The sequence below is a fragment of the Rhinatrema bivittatum genome, chromosome 5 (genome assembly GCF_901001135.1).
Source record: "Rhinatrema bivittatum chromosome 5, aRhiBiv1.1, whole genome shotgun sequence".
NCBI lineage: Eukaryota > Metazoa > Chordata > Amphibia > Gymnophiona > Rhinatrematidae > Rhinatrema > Rhinatrema bivittatum.
The window spans coordinates 36,997,691-37,018,429 of NC_042619.1; the positions used below are offsets into that span (position 1 = coordinate 36,997,691).

A 20,739-nucleotide genomic window follows, 5' to 3' on the forward strand; every position below is an offset into this window, starting at 1 on the left:
CGAGGGTGGCTTGCTTGCGGGAATGATGGCTACTACCTGGAGATTAATATCCTTATTCAATAAACATACACACAGTTAATGTGACTCCAACATTGCTCTATGCTTCAATGGCAAGAGAAAATGTGGAAAAAAGGATCTGCATCCACAAAAAAGCAGGGGAGTAGCTTGCTTGTTACGGCGGTTACTACCCCAAACCAAATAAGCCTGATACTTCACTTGGAATACATATCCAGCATAGCTCTCTGCTTCAATGGCGGGGAGAATGAAGAAAAGATGATTTATATTCAGACAACAACCAACAAGGAATGAATTACATAGTCTGGGTAAACAAATAAGCATGGGTGTAGCTTGCTTGTTACGGCGGTCACTACCCCAAATCAATTAAGCCTGATACTTCACTTGGAATACATATCCAGCGCAGCTCACTGCTTCAACGGCAGGGGGGGATGAAGTAAAGAGGATTTATATTCAGACAACCAACAAGGACTGAATTGCACAGGCAGGGTAAACAAGCGTGGGAGTAGCTTGCTTATTACAGCGGTTACTACCCCAAACCAATTAGCTAGATACTTCACTTAGATGCAGCTCCAGCACTGCTGTCTGCATCGTTGGTGGGGGTGGAAGGGAATTGGAACCAAAAAGTTACAAATAAGGGTCCTGACCTCAGTGGTCAGAGAAAAAAATAGGTGTGAAAGCTTGCTGGGCAGACTGGATGGGCCGCTTGGTCTTCTTCTGCCGCCACTTCTATGTTTCTATGTATGAGAGAGTTTGATGTCATTAAGATCTTCTGAAGGCATCTTAAGACCTTATTTTTTCAAGACATTTGCAACAATGTAATTAGGAATGTATTTAATTAAATTGTTGCATTTGATATATTTGATATATTATTTTGATTTTATTTTGTTGTACTTCACCTAGCATTATCTTGAAATAGGTGAAAGATAAATATTTGAAATACATAAATAAATAAAGCTCTTCTTCCCTATCTCCATCTACTGGTTGGGGAGAAAAACCCATTCATTTGAACAACAAGAAATCCTACTTTTCCTATTGAAACAACCTGTGTCTTTTAGTAAATTGCCCTACCTCCCATAGTCTCAGGTAGCCACCTAGACTATAAGCAACTTGAGGGATGGAACCTTCATACCTGAACACTTATTGCTATTGTACAGCACTACATACATCCAGTAGCAGTATAAAAATAAATTATTATTACATGTTTAGCAGCTAGGTCCTTTAATATAGAGAGATTCATTATCCCAACCATTCTTTGTGGTGTTTTTATCCGACAGTTACTGTTTTCTTTAACCAGACAGCTGGAGAATCATGTACCATGAAAGAATTCCAGATGACTGTAAAACGTACCCCCTCCAGCTCTGGAGCCTCTACCAGACGAAGGCCAAATAAAAAATTAAAACATCTGACTCTACTTTTGGAAACTCGAAGAGACGCAGAGAGGCCGCTACCGTACAGGGAGAGCCTACAAAATGCCCACCCATACTGCCATAACCAGAGAACTCACTGACTGTCATCCCAAATTACAGCAATAACTGGGCAGGCGAGCTCGGCTGAAATCGCCTCAGCAACCGTTTCAACCAATCACATCGCCCTTCTCGTGTCGTTAAAAAAAACAGGTCGCCAAGCGACTCAACGTCGAATAGAGGTCGGGGACAGGTTGGAAGGTAGACGTACGCAAGGTATTCAGACGGCCAATCAACATCTAGGCCTCAGCCGACAACAGGGAGAGGTGGGACTAAGTTCGTGAGAGAAAAGCCTGGCCGTTGCGTCCTCCGCGAGCCAATGGCCGCAAAGTGACGGAACAAAAGGGCGTTACAAGGCCACGCCCTCTTTAAATAATTTCACATGACGCAACGGTTGGATTGGATTTTTTTTTTTTGTTGCAGCCGCCATTTCCTGTGTGTGTGTGTGGAGACAGAAGGCGAGAGAGAAAAAAAAAAATCTAAAGGCACGAAGAAGAACCAGCGACTTAGAACCCCGGAGAACAGGGAAAAAAACCCCCCCAAACCCCAAACACACCCGGAGCCACACGGAAAACGCGTCTGGAATAATGCTGTCAATGGAATAAGTAACAAGAGACTGTACGCTCGAGAAGCGGCGCTTCGTACGGTCGGACGCCTCAGAAGGGATCCGGCCGGCCAGGGGTCGGTAAGACCAAGATGTCGGAGGAGGAAGCGAGGGAAGACGCGTGCAGGGATTACCAGTCGTCCCTGGATGATCTGACTTTCAACAGCAAACCTCACATCAACATGCTGACCATCCTGGCCGAGGAGAACGTGCAGTTCGCCAAGGATATCGTCATTCTTATCGAAGCCCAAATCGCCAAGGTTTTTATAAAACAAAGAATTTTATTTTACGTTTTTACCTCTTCCCCCCCGCCTTTTCCAAAACAAAATCGCACTGAAAAAAAAAAAATTACCCCTCCCTCTTTCCGTCATAGATGACAAAGGGGAATTAGATCCGTGAAATTAGACGGAGAAAAAGAGTTTAATGGAGGAAAAGAAACCTTCCCCCTCACCCCAATATGGCTGCCTGAAGTGAGGCGCACCTCGCCCAGATCTGGCAGTTCGTCGGTAATTCTGTACAGGGAAACTCGAGAATTTGAAAAGTACATGACAGAAAATTGGGAAGTTTAATAATATTTTAAAATAAGCCTCCCCCCAGGACTGGGTGGTTAGGTGAAACCCAACGTTAACTAGACGGGAGGGAAGACAAATCTCCTTCATGCCCGGTCCAGCGGGCTGACAGCTGTGAGGCTCGTTAGATTTACTCGGTGTTTCAGTGGTGCTTTCCACGTTAGTGGTGAGAGAGATTTCGTCCGCCCTTTTCCCTGTCCGGCTCCTCTTTGGAGTAGTTCTTGACTTGCCCTCCCAACATGGCGCCGGGGAGGCACATGACCGGTTCTTCTTCACCCACCCCCGGCCAGCTGCTGACAGCCTTCGGGCGGCCCGTGGCCCTTCCGTGAGCCGCTGCCGGGAAGGGACGCAGGCTTCGTCGAGAGAGAAGCTTTGACATCCCCCCCCCCCAGCTCCCTCCTTCCCCCGTGTTGTGCCAGACACGTGCGGCCCCGCAGAGCCGACTCCTGAGATGACGCCGATCCCTTTGTAAACGTGTTTGCTGCTATATCCAAAGGAGGATCATCCAGCGCCATCTCCCCCCCCCAGTCGGCTTCTTTCTGAGCTTTCGCTACGTGCCCTTGAGCATAAGATCCCATCTCCCCCCCATCTTAGGGCCGCCCGGTCATGTTTGTACATTACATAATTTCTAAATCCATAAAACGAAAGGTTTAAAAAGCAGCCTTTGGATGGGATCTCTGGAGTCTGGTTCAGGGAGAGAGTTAGAGGCTGCTGTCGGCCAGCCTTGCAGTCCTGTCACAAATACCAGCTGGAGAATGAAGCATTTTTACTAGTCTACGTTATTTTTATTGCCTTTAAATCTGTATGACCTTTAAGTTTAGTCATGTAGTGAAGTTAATTCTCTAAACTTAAAGTAATTTATAGCTATGGCAGGCTTGTTTTTAAAAGCTGCTCTCCTCCCTTTGCTGATTTCCTGTTTTTTATCCTCTTCCCCTTTTTAGTGTAACACTGAGTGGTATTCTTTACCTTTTAATAAATGGTTTTTGAAATGTGACTGGTATTATATAATCTGTAAATAAAACATATTCAATATGTATTTGTCTTTTTTATTTACCATTGTATAAACATGGTATGTTAATTGTGTTTTTTTTAACAACATGGATCAACCTGTAAACAGAATGAAGTTACTTGATTAGAGGTTTCATGGTCTCTTTCATTTTAAGGCAGAAACACTTCAGATTAACATTGGAAATCCCCTCCTGTTTTGTTTTTGACAGTTTCATGCTCTACAAGACACTGCGATTTTGAGACAAAAATCCAAGCATACTTATTTTAATTTTAAAACATCCACTAAACTGGTTAATACTGAACTGTCTTAAGGAACTTGCTAACCCTACTCTCCATGTGGGCTTAGATGGAGTAGATAATGCAGGGACAAAGTTGGTGTGAATTATAAATACATATATATTTTTTAAACTACATGTGTAGATGATCAGGCCTCCATTCCCCCCTGCCCTGCCCCCAAAATATGTAATGGACAATTTTGGCACAATCACTACAGGAATGAAAAAAAGTCTATTTCCTGTTTAAAAAATAAAAGTTGCCCAATTTTAAATACTAAAAGGATTTCAAAATTGTTCATTATTTCCAATTATGACACAGTGATAGTTTATTTTGTTAAAAAAAAAGTAAGGAAACTTAGGAAATGGTTTGACCACTGATTTAAATGGACTCAAATGACTTAATATTTAGAACAGGTATACATTTTGGAGTTTCAAAATGTTTTTGGGTACAAATGCCGCAGTGAAATGAGCATAACACATTCTATATTAATATGTCATGGCAAAATTACTAGAGAGACAACTGTGAACAAACATATCATTGCAACTGCTTTGGTGTATTTGTACACTCGCATAAAAATCAGTTTTTAAGACTCCCATCTATACTCAAGAGATTAAATATGCAGGGTTTTAAAACATTTGCTTTAGTTTTTCTTAACTAGTATGTTAAAATAATTTTGCAGGTATCTTGATGTATGTAGGGAAAAATAAACCCTTTTAATCTTTACCCTCAACTTGTAGCTAAATAGTAATTCTGATTTCAGGATTCATTTCATTTTTATGCCACTGTTCCTTTAAGTTTATAATAAACCAAAACAAAACTGTTCTGCTCATAAAGGCATTCTCCCACAGTGAATTTTAATGTATATAAATCAGTATCAAAATCTTAATATTTTAGTATAGTACTCTAGAAGACAAACTACAACTGCCCCTAATTTTCACCACCAAATCAAAATGATTTAAGGTTAAGAATGTTATAAATTGATACATTTCATTTTTAGAATACAACTAGTTTATGCTGTTCTTTTAATAACATAAAACAGACCTCAAATCAAATATTTTAGGAGCCATGTTTTCCTAAGCAATTTTAGCCAGGTGGGTTTATAGTAAAACCTACAAGCAAATGCATTCTCACATTCTGTTCAGAGATGGGAATGATTTTGTGAAATGGAGACATCCATGTGTCAAGACTTGTGCGCTTACCAAGCAGAGGTTTGCTGCCCTGTTTATCAAATGGAGAGATACCATGAGCTTTTGACCATGAATTTTTGCTATGAAGCAGATCATTGAATCCAGATTTGACCTGTGGTGCTTCTCCACAAGTACGTGTCTCCTATCTTTTACCTGAGGTTTGCTGTGACTTCGGGCACATCAAAATCACTGGAACATTTTGTAGGGTTTTTCTGTTTAAACTCTTGATTGGGTATTGCAGATTTTAGAAGTAGTAGTAGTGCCACTCCCATACCAGTTCCAGCTGCATAGACTTAGTAGTAGATAGATCCTTATGTGCTCCTTTGGAAATGGAGAACATACAGGGTTGGAAATGATCTTCAGTCCAAAATTCAAGTTGGTTTTGTGGTCAAAGTATATTAGCCCTTTTTTCAGTCCAGTTTTAGTTGGCTCTAACATTTTTTTTCCTTAGAATGTTTTGCATCTAGGTTGAGAGCCTTATAATGTCAAACCAAAGCTGCAAGGGATGGATGACGATGTTCATCACTTCATCTGGACAACTATGTTGAAAATGTAGTACAGTATCTGAATGTCTGTGCTATATAAATGTGATCGGTCTATCCAACCATACACCCTCAGGAACTCGATGATTTGGACTTTTTTTTTTTACATGAACTCTGGACAAAGGGCTTTAAGTTGGTTCCAGTCAAGGTCTTTGGAATTGCAGGAGCTAATGGTGTCCTTTTTTAGTGATTTTTACTTGTCTTGAATGTACGGAAATTTACACTGTTACAGATGGGTGTCCAAACCAAGTTGATAAAGTATGCATAATGTCAACATACTAAAATGTTTATTTTTTTCAAACTTAATCTTGGCCCAAGTTGTTTGTGTGCACGCACCAATTTTTTGGGTTGGAAGTTGATACGAATGCAAACCCTACGTAGGTTTGAATTCAGAGGCTGTGTAATTCTTTCTTTAAAAATAACTTAAATGTCTTGTTATACTAAATTTTTCAGTTTTTTTTGTTATCCAGGCTCCCAGTACAGAGAAGCTTCCAGTTATGTACCTTATGGATTCCATTGTCAAGAATGTTGGAAGAGAATATCTTGCTGCATTTTCTAAAAACCTAGTTTCTACATTTGTAAATATGTTTGAAAAGGTATATAAGTTTATGAAATGAATTCTAACCAACATTTATTTCTGTACAAATAAATAGCCTTTCAGTGGATTTTTTTTTTACTTGAGTAAAATGTAAAAAGTGGCATGTCATATTTTATATTAAGTGATCTTGAAGACTTTACTCTTGTACTAGATATTTGGAGTAAATGTTTTAGTTGAGAACTGCACTGTGGACCTGATAGCTATTTTCCTGTTGGGTGACTGGTAAAAAAAAACCAAAACCCCCAAACACCCAAACAAAAAAAAACTTCAGAAAAAACAGGTTTCTGATTGAAGCTTCATAGTTGTGTTTGACAAATTATCCAGACAAACAATCTGAAAACCTCCACTGAGGTTGATTGAAGTATGTTTATAAAAACAGAAATTTAGCGCTGTTATTTGAAACAAGATGTTCTTGACTTTGGATTTTGGTAAGATTGAACATTCATTTACAAAATAATCTGTTATAGTGGTCTCTTGGCAGACCATTGCCTGCTACCCAGGTTAGGAAAGAAAACAGGACAAGAATAGTTTTGGTTTGGGGTTTTGATTTTTTTAATTTATTTTTTTTAAAGTATTTGGCAGTTCATCTTGTGATTAGAGAGGGAACATGCTTTTAGAAGAAATACCTAAAATCCCACATAACTACTGAGGGTTTAGCAAACTTTTGTTGGAATTAGTTTGAACTCCTAGTTGCTTGGCTAAAAAAGATTGTCCTTTTTCTCTGCATAGTTGATACTTTGGGAGAATAGTTGAAAATCTGATAATTAAAATCCCAAACAAACGTCTTCAAAAGAGATCTCCCAAGTCATGGAACAAAAAAAAGACTTTGTGTTTGTACAAGATTACAAGGTCTCCACAGTCCTGTCTGTTTTAATATTTTGAATAAGAGACCACCTACGATGGACTGCAAAATATTGTAATGAGTTGGGTTTTATTTTGCCAGCTGTGTTAAAACCAATCTTAGCCAGTAAACTTGCATTTCAACTGTGAACGTTGCTATATTTTCCAGTGTACAATTCAGTTGTCTATTATGAAATACTTCCAGTAGTTTGTGTTTGTGGTTACATTGAAAATAGTGGTTGATAGTGTAATTTAAAAATCAGGTGTTTAAAGTGCTACTGAAAACACAACTAAAATTTAAAGAAAAGTTAGCAGTGAAAATATGAGACTTCAACCTGGTCTTTGATGAAGCCACCATGGTGTGTCTCTTACGTTTATTTTTGGGATTTCAGTGTCTTGGTCCAGCAGCTGAGGGAATGTGAGCTGCACGCTGTGTTCTGTAATTGAAAAACAATTTTATGTCTGAAGAGAATTTTGTATTTGAAACCACACTATAGCAGTTCTTTTCATTTTTAGCATTGTCTGTTTATTCGCTGGTTATGTGAAGGGGTGCAGTATAGTTGTGTTTTTTTTTTTTTTTTTAAATTTCATTTGGTAAATCAATCAGATACAACTTTTTCTGCTCCCTGGAAGTACAAATACAATTTGAGGCAGCACTTTTTAAAAATTTGATTTTTAAACAGCTGAAAAATGAAAGTGCACTTTTTGGAGTAGTTATATCAAAATATCCTTTTGTAGGAAATATTAGTGTGTATGGTCCTTAAGGTGGTAATGTTCAAAAGGATTTATGTATAAACTGGTTTTTGAATATTGCTCTTTTTACATGCATAACTCCATTGCTAATGCACTCCATAGAGCTGAATTGAGGCTTTACACATGTAAACACACTTTAGAAAATTGCTATGATATATGCTATTTACTTGCGTAACTCTTTTGAAAGTTACCCCCTAAAAGTGTAGAATGTATATTTCAAAACATCAGTAATGTATTCCAGTTTGATACAACCAGTGAATCTGCAGACACTGCTAACATTTAAAATTAGGGTTCCAATAATTTATTGGTTATACATTTTACTGCTTTTTCAAATAGTGACAGTATTTACATTTGCTATGGACATGTTGCTTTACAATATTCTTAATCTAAAAAAAAATTGTTCCCAATCATACCTCTGGTAAAATACACTTTTTGATGAAATGAAAGAAATGGCAGTTTTAATTAGGAAATTAAAAAAACAAAACTCAAGTACCTTTCCTTAGCTAATTTATGGATCCTTGTTGCAAAAGTAGGGCACTCTCATTTGTATAGTACACTAGTATTTTAGAGTGAGTGCATTGTGCTGTGCACATTACCTTGTGAGTAATAGTACTGTGATGTTTGACAGATTGATACTCTGCTAAAGCTCTATATTACAAAGATATTCTGCAGCAGCACCAATATTTGCACATACTGTACTTCCACTAAAAAAAGTTATTGAATAAACCAAAATGCAACAGCTTCCTCAAGTATTAAAGGTTTGCCACTCGTGCTATATCTTTGATTTACATAATTAAAAAGAATACATGATTTATGAATGACAGCTTTACTTTCAAATGTGTGCACATTTATATTTAACAAGCCATAGAACTGTTCTGTTGTTTTTAGGTGGATGAAAATACTAGGAAAAGTTTATTTAAATTACGCTCTACTTGGGATGAAATTTTCCCATCGAAGAAGCTTTATGCCCTTGATGTCAGAGTCAACTCCTTAGATCCTGCATGGCCAATTAAACCTCTGCCCCCAAATGTGAATACTTCTAGCATCCATGTGAACCCTAAATTTTTAAATAAACCGGTAAGTTTTCTTTTTGCATGAGAAGTGAGTATTGTGCATAGCTTTTATTCACTATGGTAAATAAGTTCCCCTCTCTGTTGAACATGTGTGAGTAGGTACAGTAAACTTCTAATACATAATGTTTTTGTCTGATTTGAAAATGCACTGCAGGTTTTCTGTAGCTGATGTGATATAGTGCCATTTTCAGAATTATAATTTGTGAAAGTGCCTGTTTGGAAGAATTTAACAGGTGTTATTTTTTTTTTCTTGTGTTCTAAGTATATTCTAAGTGCTTTTTTATTCATAAAACATTTTCTAAGCAGATCCAACAAAATTTCAGTACTTAAATTCATGCACACGTTTTACCTATCCAACCAGTTGAAGGTGGCTGCCATTTACCTAAGGTTTCTATGAATTTTGACCCAGGACTACATTGGTCCAAAATAAATGTATGAACCAGAATCTCCTTGGGCCTTGCATAAAAAATCACTGGTGTTGAATTTTTATACTAACTTGATGAGCATAGAAATTACATTGATTTGATCTAATATTTTAAAGCTGTAAATGCACTTCCACAGCCCCTTAGAAAAATTATAATATTTTAAAAACTATTTCCATTATAGCCTGAGGAACCTATAGCACCCAGTACTTCAGCCAATACCCCTGGTGTCTCTGCTTCTCCAAATGTTCCTGAAGTTCAAAAGAGTTTGACTCAAGAACAACTAATAAGACAACAGCTGCTGGCAAAGCAAAAACAGTTGTTAGAACTCCAGCAGAAGAAATTAGAACTGGAATTGGAACAAACCAAGGCACAGCTGGTAAGTAAAGTAGTTGCAAAGTTCTACTATTTATGGATGGATTTTTATGCTAAGGGGGTGCAGATTTGACTTCTGGGTAATGTAGTGGGGTTTTTTTTTTGGGCCCGGTAGTTCCTTTTTTCTCTTTCTTCCAGTTCATTCGGAACCAGTGCTGGAATCCAGTCGCTATGAGCCTTCGTTCACAGCTACCTAGTGCTTTTCCCCCTATTTTAATAGACCTAACCTCCCTAACCTAGTAATTGCAGCAACAGTCCTCAGGCTGGGTCATGTACCAGGGCTCAATTACAGAACCCTGTGCAAGGGCTTTAAATCCAGCCAGCAGGTTTCACACCTAACAATGACCATAATTCCTTCCCCCCCCCCCCCCCCAGTGCTGTGCATGCCGCCTCTACAATATCCACAGCTAGCTTGGGTGCACATGACCCAGCTCTGGGATCAAATCCAGAACTTGGTCAAATCTGTCATTTATGTGTTCAGCACGTTGAGATTTGTCTTGAGTTTACACCTTCAAATGTCTGGCTTTTCACATTTTGCTTATTGTAAGTTCCTCATTTTGTAGGGCTCCAGAGAAACTTTATAATGATCAAAGTCAGCATAAAGGGGCACTGAATGGCTTAAGGAAATGTGACTGTGTTACAGAGCCTTATACCTCTAAATCATTGATTTAAATCTAATGGGGGATTTAAAAATATAGTCTTTTGTGAAATGAGTTGGTGGGCAAATATTCACATCAGTCAAACTACCATCACAGTTTTTCTCTAATTAGCACCATCATTGCAGTTTGAGCAGAGAGGCCAGAGTTTGTACATGCGTGGATAGATGCAATATTCATGCAAATCGAAGTTGATCCCAAGGCATGCTTCTAGAGTAATATGGGGATACTTAAAAAAAACAAAACATCTACAGTTCCTTGTAAAAGACTCTCACCCTTGTATATTTTTTCACTTTCTGCTGTCTAAAAAATTACTCATGAAAATGCATTAAAGAAGGTGTTTGTTCCATTGCTACACTTTCATTGTGAAAGAAAAATAAGAGAAATATTCTAAAAGCAATAAAAAAAAAAAGTTTTGATTTCCTAAGTCTTTATATCCCTAGGCTCAGTATTTGGTGGAAGCCCCTTCTGCAGTAGTAATAGCTATGAGTCCTTTAGGGTACGTGTGTACCAACTTTGTAATGTGATGGTATACTTTTTGTCCATTCTTCTTGGCAGAAGAGCTCAGGCTCTTTCAAGTTGGCTAGGGATTTTTGTCTGTGGATTGTAGTTTTCAATTCTTGCCATAGATTTTCTGTTGTATTCAGGTTTTGGGCTTTGACTGGGCCATTCAAGAGTATTTACTTTCTTATTTAAAAAGTTTTTATAAGCCACCTTCTAATCAAAGCGGTGTATATCAGATAAAAACATTGCATAACCTTAAAATACAAACGCATGCCTTAAAATACATTAATACCAATAAACCCCAACCACCAACCCCATTGTCAAGGACAAAGCCATGTTTTCATTTGTTATACGAAAATGCAAGTAATCATGTTTTAACCGCAGTTCGACTAGTAATTGATTCCAAAGAACTGGAAACACCACTGAGGATATCCATTCCCTCACTTGAAGCCTCCTGAACTCTATAAAATTTGGAATTCTAAGTAAAGCTCCCTGACTTGACTTTATTATCCTGCATGGTTCATACCATTCTAGTTTCTTTCTAAGATACTGTGACCCACTTCTTGTCAACTCCTTGAAAGCCAATGTTAACATTTTAAATTGGACTCTTGCCTCCCTAGGTAGCCAGTGTAGAGCGCATACATTGTCATCACCTGGATTCTTTTTTGAACCACCTAGAACTATTCTCACAATTGCATTCCGTACTAATTGCAGTATCTAGAGTAACTAGGGAGCTCTATCAACAACCCATTCCAGTAATCCAGATGGGACACCACTAATAAATGAATTACTTTTTAAAAACTAGCCAAATCCAAAAACAATTTTAGCTTCCTAATCGCTGACAACTTACCAAACGCTTGTCCATGAGCTTCTCCATCAAATTTTATATCAAAATACATACCCAGTTTTCTGATTTTTTTTTTCTGTAGTACTGATCTTTACTGAATCTACTTCCTCATTCAGTGGTATTCTTATCAACCACCCCCTTACTAATCTTCAAAATTTCAGTTTTAGACAAATTCAGGGGTAACCTGTTCTGACTCATCCACTACATGATCATCCTCATCGTAACATTAAAACTTTGAACATTACAATCCACATCTTTTCCCAGAGGTATCACTATCTGGATATCTTCTGCATATAGATATCTTCGAATATTTAGTGACTGAATCAATTGTCCCAATGGTTGCAAAAAAAAAAAGTTAAAATACTGGTGAAAGGAGAGCCTTGTAGCCCTCCACAATCTGGCTTCTGCATATTTAACTTTCTTTTACTATTTAAACATGAATCTAATCATTGCAACACCATTCCTTGAAAATCCAACCTTATATATCTTTAGATCAGGATCATATGATCCACTAAATCAAAAGCTGAAGAGAGATCTACCAAAATGCTGTCTAAGCTACAACCTTTCTGAAAACACTTGTTGCTGAGCCTCTCTATTGTTGCTTTGAGCTTAGGATCACTGTCCTGCTGAAAGATACATCTTTTCCCTTAGTCCCAAATCTGTGGCAAACTGGAACAGGACCTGCCTGTACTTTACCCCATCCATCTTTCCCGCAAGCTTCATAAGCCTTTGTTCCTGCTGCAGCAAAGCATCCCCGCAATATAACACTGCCGCCACTGTGCTTCACTGTAGGGATGGTGTTAACAGGATAATGTGCTGTGTTGTGTTTTACGCCATATGCATCACTCAGCAGTGAGACCAGAAAATTCCACTTTGGCCTCGTCAGACCACAAACCTTCCACATGCGTGCAGCATCCCCTAAATGTTTTTTTGCAAATGCTATGCAGCATGTCATCTAACATTTCTTTAGCAGTGGCTTCCTGCTTGCCCCCTTCCCATATAGACCCTGTTTGTGGAGTAATCTTGAAATTGACTTATGTCAAATATAAATTTAAAAAACTGTACCCCAACAAGGTGAAAATTACAGTTCCAAGAAAGTGATCATGTTTGGGAGGGTATCTTACATTTTCTAGGAAGTTTACAGCTTATGAAAGATGCTTGGTTGAGAGCACTTGAAACGAAAGTCCTCCATACATACGCAGCATTGTACAAATGCAAAATTTGCCCAGAAAGTAGGTAAAATAGAAAATAGTGTCTTCATAATCTTGTACATTTTTCACATTCTGTTTTAAAAAAAAAAAAAAAGCACTTTGATCTGTAAAGAAGTTTTTCACTGATCTGTACATCATATGCTACACTTCCATTATGAGAAAAATTCTAAAATGATTCCTAAGAATAAAAAAAGTCTTGATTGCATAAGTCACATCTTTTTTTTATAGCAAACCCAAACTAGCACCAGTAAATTACCAATATATTTATTTATTGTTAACAAAATAAATAAAGCCCACCTCTATCCAGTCACTGTAGTTGAGCTGAGCTGAATACTCTTGGGTGGAGAATCAAATTGTTTGTGTAGTATGAAATGAATCTGAAGCAAAAATGAAAACCTGCCAAAATGCTACTGAAAGGTCACTTTGAGGCATAAGATTACTATAAAAGAATTACGGATCATCCCTTTTACAGCATTCTAACAGTGACAGTTGTTTCAAAGGTCTTTCCTAACCATGATGACCTCTGATTGAAGTCTGCTCTTATCTAACACAATGCCAGTAAATTGTCACTTCCATATTTTCTTTTCTTTCTGTTACTTGGTTCTCCAGTCCAGGTGGGAACTTTTCTAAACTTCTTCCCACCATGACATAAAGCCCCAGCCTGAGGTGCAGTGGACCTTTGCTTCATTATAGTTGGGTATTTTGTCCCCTGATTCCATATCTACAGTACCTGAATGCAAACCGATGTGATACATCAGATCGAATGTCGGTATATAAAAAATAATAAATAAATACTAGCTACCTGTCTTGGACATTGTGGGAACCATCCTCTGATCAAGGGCCTAAACTGTGGATGTCTTTAGAACCTGGTGCAAATTTGTTCTTGGTCTGGCTGGTAGATGTTTCTGTTTAGTGATATGAAGCTTCTTTAGTTCTGGCATTTGTATGTGCAGTTTCTGCAGTTCTTCCAGCTTGGCTGTGCTGAGAAGCAAGATTGGAATCTGGGGGTGATCGTAGTTGATCATCTTAAGATGGCCAGAAAGATGCTGGGTTGCAAAGGGAGAGGAATAGTCAGGAGAAAATATAAAGCCCTGGTGAGACTTCTTTTAAAAACTGTGTACAGTTCTGGAGACTGCTTCTTCAAAAGGGATATAAACTGGTTGGAGTTGGTCCAGAGGGTGGCTACTAATATGATCATTGGTCTTTGTTAAAAAAATATATGGGGACAAACTTAAAGATCTAGAGGAAAGGTGGGATAAGGGATTTATGGTAGACACAAATACCTCCAAGGCTTTTATGAAAGGAGGTAGACTTGAGTAATCTAAGGAAATATTTACAGAGAGGATCTGCTGGATGCATGGAATAGCCTCACCGTTGAGTCAAAGACAGTATCTTTATTCAAGAAAGCATGGGGTAAACAGAGCATCTCTGGGAATGGTAGGGATTATAAAGCTGAATAGTTGATGGACAGACTTGTTAGGCTGTATGGCCTTTTTTTAATGTTTCAGTTTCTAAAATATGAGAACTCAATTCTGATCTTCTGAAGTCATATGACAGGTCCTATTGTTTTATCAGTTTTGATTCTCTTGTATGCTATGGGATGTTTTCTGACTTCGCTGTGACTGCTTGTTTGGATAATAGCATGGAGGTGATTGATGTTTTTTAAGGATATTAGCTGTATCGTGAACTTGTAAACAATTAGTAGAAAAATTAATTAGCAGCTGGGTCTGTCTGGAAGGCTGCACGTATAGTAATAACTAGAATTCCTAGTGGAAATGCAGATGCTCACTTAGCCAAGTCTATCTTGCAGGCTTATGTGCTTCTTACGTTGGCCAAATTGGTGGTGATAGATAACCATCCAGAAAGGCCAGGGGGCCTAGGTGGCCAGATGCTCGAGTAACAAACAACCATACTGCTGTTGGTGGCCATTTGGATTATTGTGGACTAGTTCAACATGGAAGTAGAAGGGTACTGTTTCTAAACCAAAGAGGAGATCATGGATACTTAAATCAAAAAGGTGTATCCTTGGAATAATGGGGCAGACTGGATAAGACTTGGCTGAATACTTCTGTTGTCTTCTATATTATTATGCATAGACACTTGTTTGGGGCAGGAAATAGTTATTATCCCAGGACAAGCAGGATGGTAGTCCTCACGTATGGGTGACATCATTGATGGCGCCCTATCATGGAAAAACTTCTGTCAAAGTTTCTAGAAACGTTTGACTGGCACACTGAGCCCACTGAACATGCCCAGCATGTCATGATCCCTGCAGCCACAGGTATCTCCCTTCAGTCATTTTTTTTTTTTTTTTTCTGTGCTGATTTTAGACTCGCGTTGAAGGAGCTCCGAGTTTTTTCTCACCATCTCACGGAATAATATTTTCTGTCAGAAAATTTCCCTCTCGGGTCTCCCTTAAACATCCCGTTCGGTGAGTACTCTTTGGAGTCTTTTTCCATCTATTCCGGATACTTTACTATCAGTATCCGCGAGCCACCGACCGTTACCCGGCCTAAAGTTTTATAATGGTCGCGGGGTTCAAAAGATGTCCTAATTGTCCGGGGACAATGTCGAATATAGACCCGCATGACATCTGTTTCCTTTGCCTGGGATCAGGCCATGATGTCCGTGCATGTTCCACCTGTGCCCGGATGACACCGAAGGGCAGGCGTGCCCGACTGGATAAAATGGAGGAACTTTTCAAAAAGATCACTCCATCATCTTCGGCGTCGTCACCGAAGAAAATTCCTTCCTCTGAAAAAACATCGAGGTAAGAAAAAGGCCGATGACTGTCCGTCACCGACCCCATCCCGGATCTTCCATAGCGTCCTCTTCGATATCCAGCAAAGATCATCGAGCGAAATGATGCCATCGACACCGATTCCGTTCCTTCGGAAGCATCGGTGTCCGCATCGGTTTCGAAGGACGTCGATCCGATGAAAAAACGGGTCTGGGTACGAGAGCTGCCATGTCCCTCTGTACCTGAGACACCGAGGCGCTCTCCACCGGCATCTGTGTCAGAGACTGTGCCACCACACTCTGCTGTGGAAGTGCCAGTAGCGCCAGTCTTACCTTCTCCTGCGACAGTGGACCCAGTCCCAGTTTCCAGAGAAAAAGTGACTTCAGTGATATAACAGGCAGTCATCGAAGACAAACATTTCTGGATAGTTTAGGGAGGAAAGTATTCCAATGATCCATGCTTGTGTCCTGTATCGCTGCATATCAGTTATGACGCAATATCAAAGGAACTTGTGGAAACAAGTTCAGGACATAGCGGATAATCTCCCTCAACGACAGCAAGTGTCATTCAACGCTCTTATTGTCAAAGGGCTGGAGTCAGGAAAACATGAAGTACGGGCCACATATGCCTCTTGAAACATCTGCCCGTCTATCAGCTGCTGGAATTAGTGCACGGAGGTGGGGTTGGTTGAAGGCCTCTGATTTCAGATTAGAAGTCCAAGAAAGACTCGTGGATCTCCCATGCACGGGAGACAACCTCTTCGGAGAGAAGATCCAAGCCACTGTCTCTCTACTTAAAGATCATCATGAGACACTCCGCCAGCTGTCCAGGTTGTCATCGGACCACCCATCCTCAGCACGAAAACCAACAAGACGTGATACTAGAAAGCCCTTCTATCGGTCTCGTAGGTACTATCCACCTACTTCTTCTATATACCCTTTCTGTCAATCTCAGAGAGGACGTCCACATCAACCAGAACAGGTTAAAACTCAGCCAGCCCCACAAACCAGACCAGCATTTGGTTTTTGAAATCGATACCGGAGAACAGCAGCCTCTTCAACAACCCCGAACCCAACCTGTCTGTAGGAGGTCGGCTCCACTATTTCAAACACCAGTGGGGCTTCATCACCACAGATCAGTGGGTGTTAGCCATCTTGAACTGGGGGTACCATCTAAAATTCCAAATGTTACCCCCGGATTCTCCACCCATTCCTCTGTGGTCACACAGCGTCATAACATCTCAACTACAATCAGAACTCTCCACCCTGCTGACTGCCAGGGCTATCAAAACCGTTCCCCGGTCTCAACATGGCAGAGGGCTCTACTCCCGCAATTTCCTAATTCCAAAGAAAACGGGCAGTCTCCGCCCTATCCTAGACCTCCGCAATCTCAACAAATTTCTTCAAAAGAAAAATTCCGCATGGTCTCCCTGGGAACCATTCTTCCCTTATTGCAACAAGGAGATTGGCTCTGTTCTCTGGACCTTCAAGAAGCCTACGCTCACATTCCCATTTCTCCACAACATCTAAAGTATCTACGATTCGTAGTTGGAAAAAGACATTTCCAATACCGAGTCCTTCCATTTGGACTGGCCTCAGCACCTCGGGTGTTCACAAAATGCCTGGCAGTTGTGGCTGCACATCTAAGGAAAAACAGCATTCATGTTTTTCCCTACCTAGACGACTGGCTCATCAGGAATCCATCCAAGCAAGGAGCTCTCACTGCCTTGAGGAGCACCATATCCTTCTTGCATTCCCTGTGATTTCTAATCAACTATCAGAAATCACATTTGAACCCGTCTCAACTCCTCACCTTCATTCAAGTAGACCTCGACACCACAGTCGCAAAAGCTTTTCTTCCAAGCGACCGTGTGAACATCCTAGCAAATCTTGCAAACTCCTTGAGCAACTGCAACTTCGCCTCTGCCCATCAATTCCTGACACTATTAGGCCACATGTCGTCTACAGTCCACAAAGTTAGCCACGAGAAGGACTCAATGGACTCTAAAGTCTCAGTGGCTTCATGCTATTCAGCCTCTGTCGACCCTGATACGAGTCACCAACCAGTTACGTCTCTCACTTTGATGGTGGACAAACCAATCGGCTTTACGGACCGTTCCAACAGCCGACTCCTCAAGTAACTTTAGCCACAGATGCATCCAACTTGGGATGGGGAGCTCACGTCAACAACTTTCAGACTCAAGGTACGTGGACCCCGCTCGAAAGAAAGTGTCAAATCAACCTTTTAGAACTTGGAGCAATATGATATGCCTTTTATGCCTTCAAAGGCTGCCTCTCGCACAAAACTGTGCTGATACAGACAACACAGTAGCAATGTGGTACATAAACAAACAAGGAGGCACAGGCTCCTATCTCCTGTGTCAGGAAGCAGTGCAGATTTGGGCCTGGGCCCTAGCACACTCCATGCGTCTCAGGGCCACTTATCTAGCAGCATACAAAATGTCCTAGTGGACAATCTGTTGACGTTTACATTCCCACGAATGGTCTTTGGATCCCTGTGTAGCGAGCAAAATTTTTCAATGCTGGGGTCGCCCAACCATCGACCTCTGCGTCCAAGATGAATCACAAAGTGGAAAGGTTTTGCTCCCTCCACAGCTGTCGACAAATGTTCCCCAGGGGACGCCTTTGCTCGCCCCTGGAACACAGGACTTCTATATGCGTATCCTCCGATTCCGCTCATAGGCAAAACTCTCGTGAAGCTACAACAGGACAGAGGGACCATGATCCTCATAGCCCCGTATTGGCCTCAACAAGTATGGTTCCCCATACTTCTCGATCTCTCGATCAGAGAACCAGTTCGCCTGGGCACAGCGCCCACTCTCATGACTCAGAATCAAGGCAGGTTATGACGTTCGAACCTACAAACCCTTGCCTTGACAGCTTGGATTTTGAAAGCGTGATCCTACAACCACTCAATCTTTCAACTCAAGTCTCTCAGGTTCTCGTAGCTTCACAAAAGCCTTCCACACGTAAATCTTACCGTTCCAAGTGGACTAGATTGACCAAGTGGTGCACTCAAAAAGGTATTGACTCTTTCTCCTGCTCCACTCCATCTCTATTAGATTATCTATGGCACCTTTCAGATTCTGGTCTCCAGACTTCTTCTGTGCGTGTACACCTGAGTGCCATTGTGGCATACCACAAAGAAATAGGGGCTGCCCCAATAACAGCGCAACCCCTATTGATTCGGTTCATGAGTGGCTTACTTCAGCTGAAGCCTCCCATTCGACCACCGGTTACGGAATGGGATCTTAATGTACTTGCAAGACTCATGCGATCTCCGTTTGAGCCTTTGCATTCCTGTGATGTAAAATTTCTTACATGGAAAGTCCTTTTCCTAGTAGCCATTACATCTGCTAGGACGGTTAGTGAGTTACAAGCACTGGTCACATACTCACCCTACACAAGGTTCCTGCACGATCGAGTGGTCCTTCGCACTCACCCTAAATTTCTGTCTAAGGTGGTAACGGATTTTCACCTTAACCAATCAATAGTTTTGCCCACTTTCTTTCCAAGGCCTCACTCTCACCCCAGGGCAAGAGAGCTTTGCACACCTTGGACTGTAAGCGTGCACTTGCTTTTTACCTAGACTGCACTGCAGTCCATAGGAAATCCACCCAACTCTCTTTGTTTCTTTTGACAAAAACAGACCAGGAGTTGCAGTGGGCAAACAAACACTCTCTAACTGGCTAGCAGACTGTATCGAATTCTGCTATGAAAAAGCAGGCCTTCTTTTCCAGGGGCGAGTAAAGCGCACTTAGTTAGGGCTATGTCAACATCCATAGCACACTACCGTTCAGTACCTATTGCAGACATCTGCAAAGCTGCGACTTGGAGTTCTCTGCATACATTTGCAGCTCATTACTGTTTGGATAAGGAAGGAAGACAAGACTCTGCCTTTGGACAATCTGTCTTGAAAAACCTATTTCCAGTATAATACCCAACTCCTTCCACAACCGCCTGCTATGATTCAGGCTGACTCATCTTAGTCAATTGCATCTCAGTTGTTGTGCCTGTTGCACGAGTTACGTGCCATTGACCTGTTACAAGATGAGTCAGCCTGTAGCTTGCTAATCACCCATATGTGAGGACTGCCATCCTGCTTGTCCTGGGTTAAAGCAGAGTTGTTTACCTGTAACAGGTGTTATCCCAGGACAGCAGGATGTAGTCCTCACGAAACCCACCTGCTACCCCGTGGAGTTAGGACCTTTGCCGTTTTATTGTTTTATTTTTTCGCTCGCACTTATTGCTACAAACGAGACTGAAGGGAGACCCCTGCTGCTGCAGGGATCATGGCATGCTGGGCATTCTCAGTGGGCTCAGTGTGCCAGTCAAAAGTTTCTAGAAACTTTGACGTTTTTCTGTGATATGGCTCCATCGATGATGTCACACACATGTGAGAACTACATCCTGCTGTCCTGGGATAACACCTGTTACAGGTAAGCAACTCTGCTTTACCAAGTGATAGCAATTATAGGGAGTCATTTACTAAGCTTCGGTATGTTCCCCTAAGGGGATTCACTGACCTATGGTACAGAATACAGTAGGTTCATGAATCCCAAAGAATTTTTCTAGTGGAAAAAATACTGTAGCCAAGAAAAATTGTGTAATGATAAGAACATGCCTTACTGGGTCAGACCAAGGGTCCATCAAGCCCAGCATCCTGTTTCCAACAGTGGCCAATCCAGGCCATAAGAACCTGGCAAGGACCTGGTCCTATATCTTATGACCACCATCTTTTTAAAGGGGCAGTATGGCCCCTGGCAATCTCCCTGGGCTCTCATAAACACCGCCCCCCCCCCCCCCCCCCAATACTGTCCCCTCAAGTTGTTAAGCATTATTTAAAAAAAAAAAAAAAAAGTTTAAAAGTTGCAGCTTAGCCATGCCCTTCAGTCCCAAGGAACTCCCCACCTCCCCTCCCAAAAGCACTTATTGTTCCCTGGTTGGTAGAGCACCTTCTAAGTGTTGGGGGTCTGGTTGTGCCATTGTGAAAATGTACTGCCGGCCCCTATGATGCAACAGGCAAAAATCTG

At 40.8% G+C, this 20,739-nt stretch overlaps 1 protein-coding gene across 1 annotated transcript in view; it reads left to right on the forward strand.

Moving 5' to 3' along the window:
* Positions 1 to 1,909: 1,909 nt before the first annotated feature.
* The window catches only part of PCF11 (PCF11 cleavage and polyadenylation factor subunit), a 111,930-nt gene continuing 93,100 nt past the window's right edge, over positions 1,910 to 20,739 (forward strand). The window contains exons 1-4 of the mRNA XM_029602222.1: positions 1,910 to 2,345; positions 6,138 to 6,263; positions 8,747 to 8,935; positions 9,538 to 9,732. Of these exons, the coding sequence (XP_029458082.1) occupies positions 2,178 to 2,345; positions 6,138 to 6,263; positions 8,747 to 8,935; positions 9,538 to 9,732 (678 nt within the window). The 5' untranslated portion in view covers positions 1,910 to 2,177. The remainder of the gene's footprint in view (positions 2,346 to 6,137; positions 6,264 to 8,746; positions 8,936 to 9,537; positions 9,733 to 20,739) is intronic.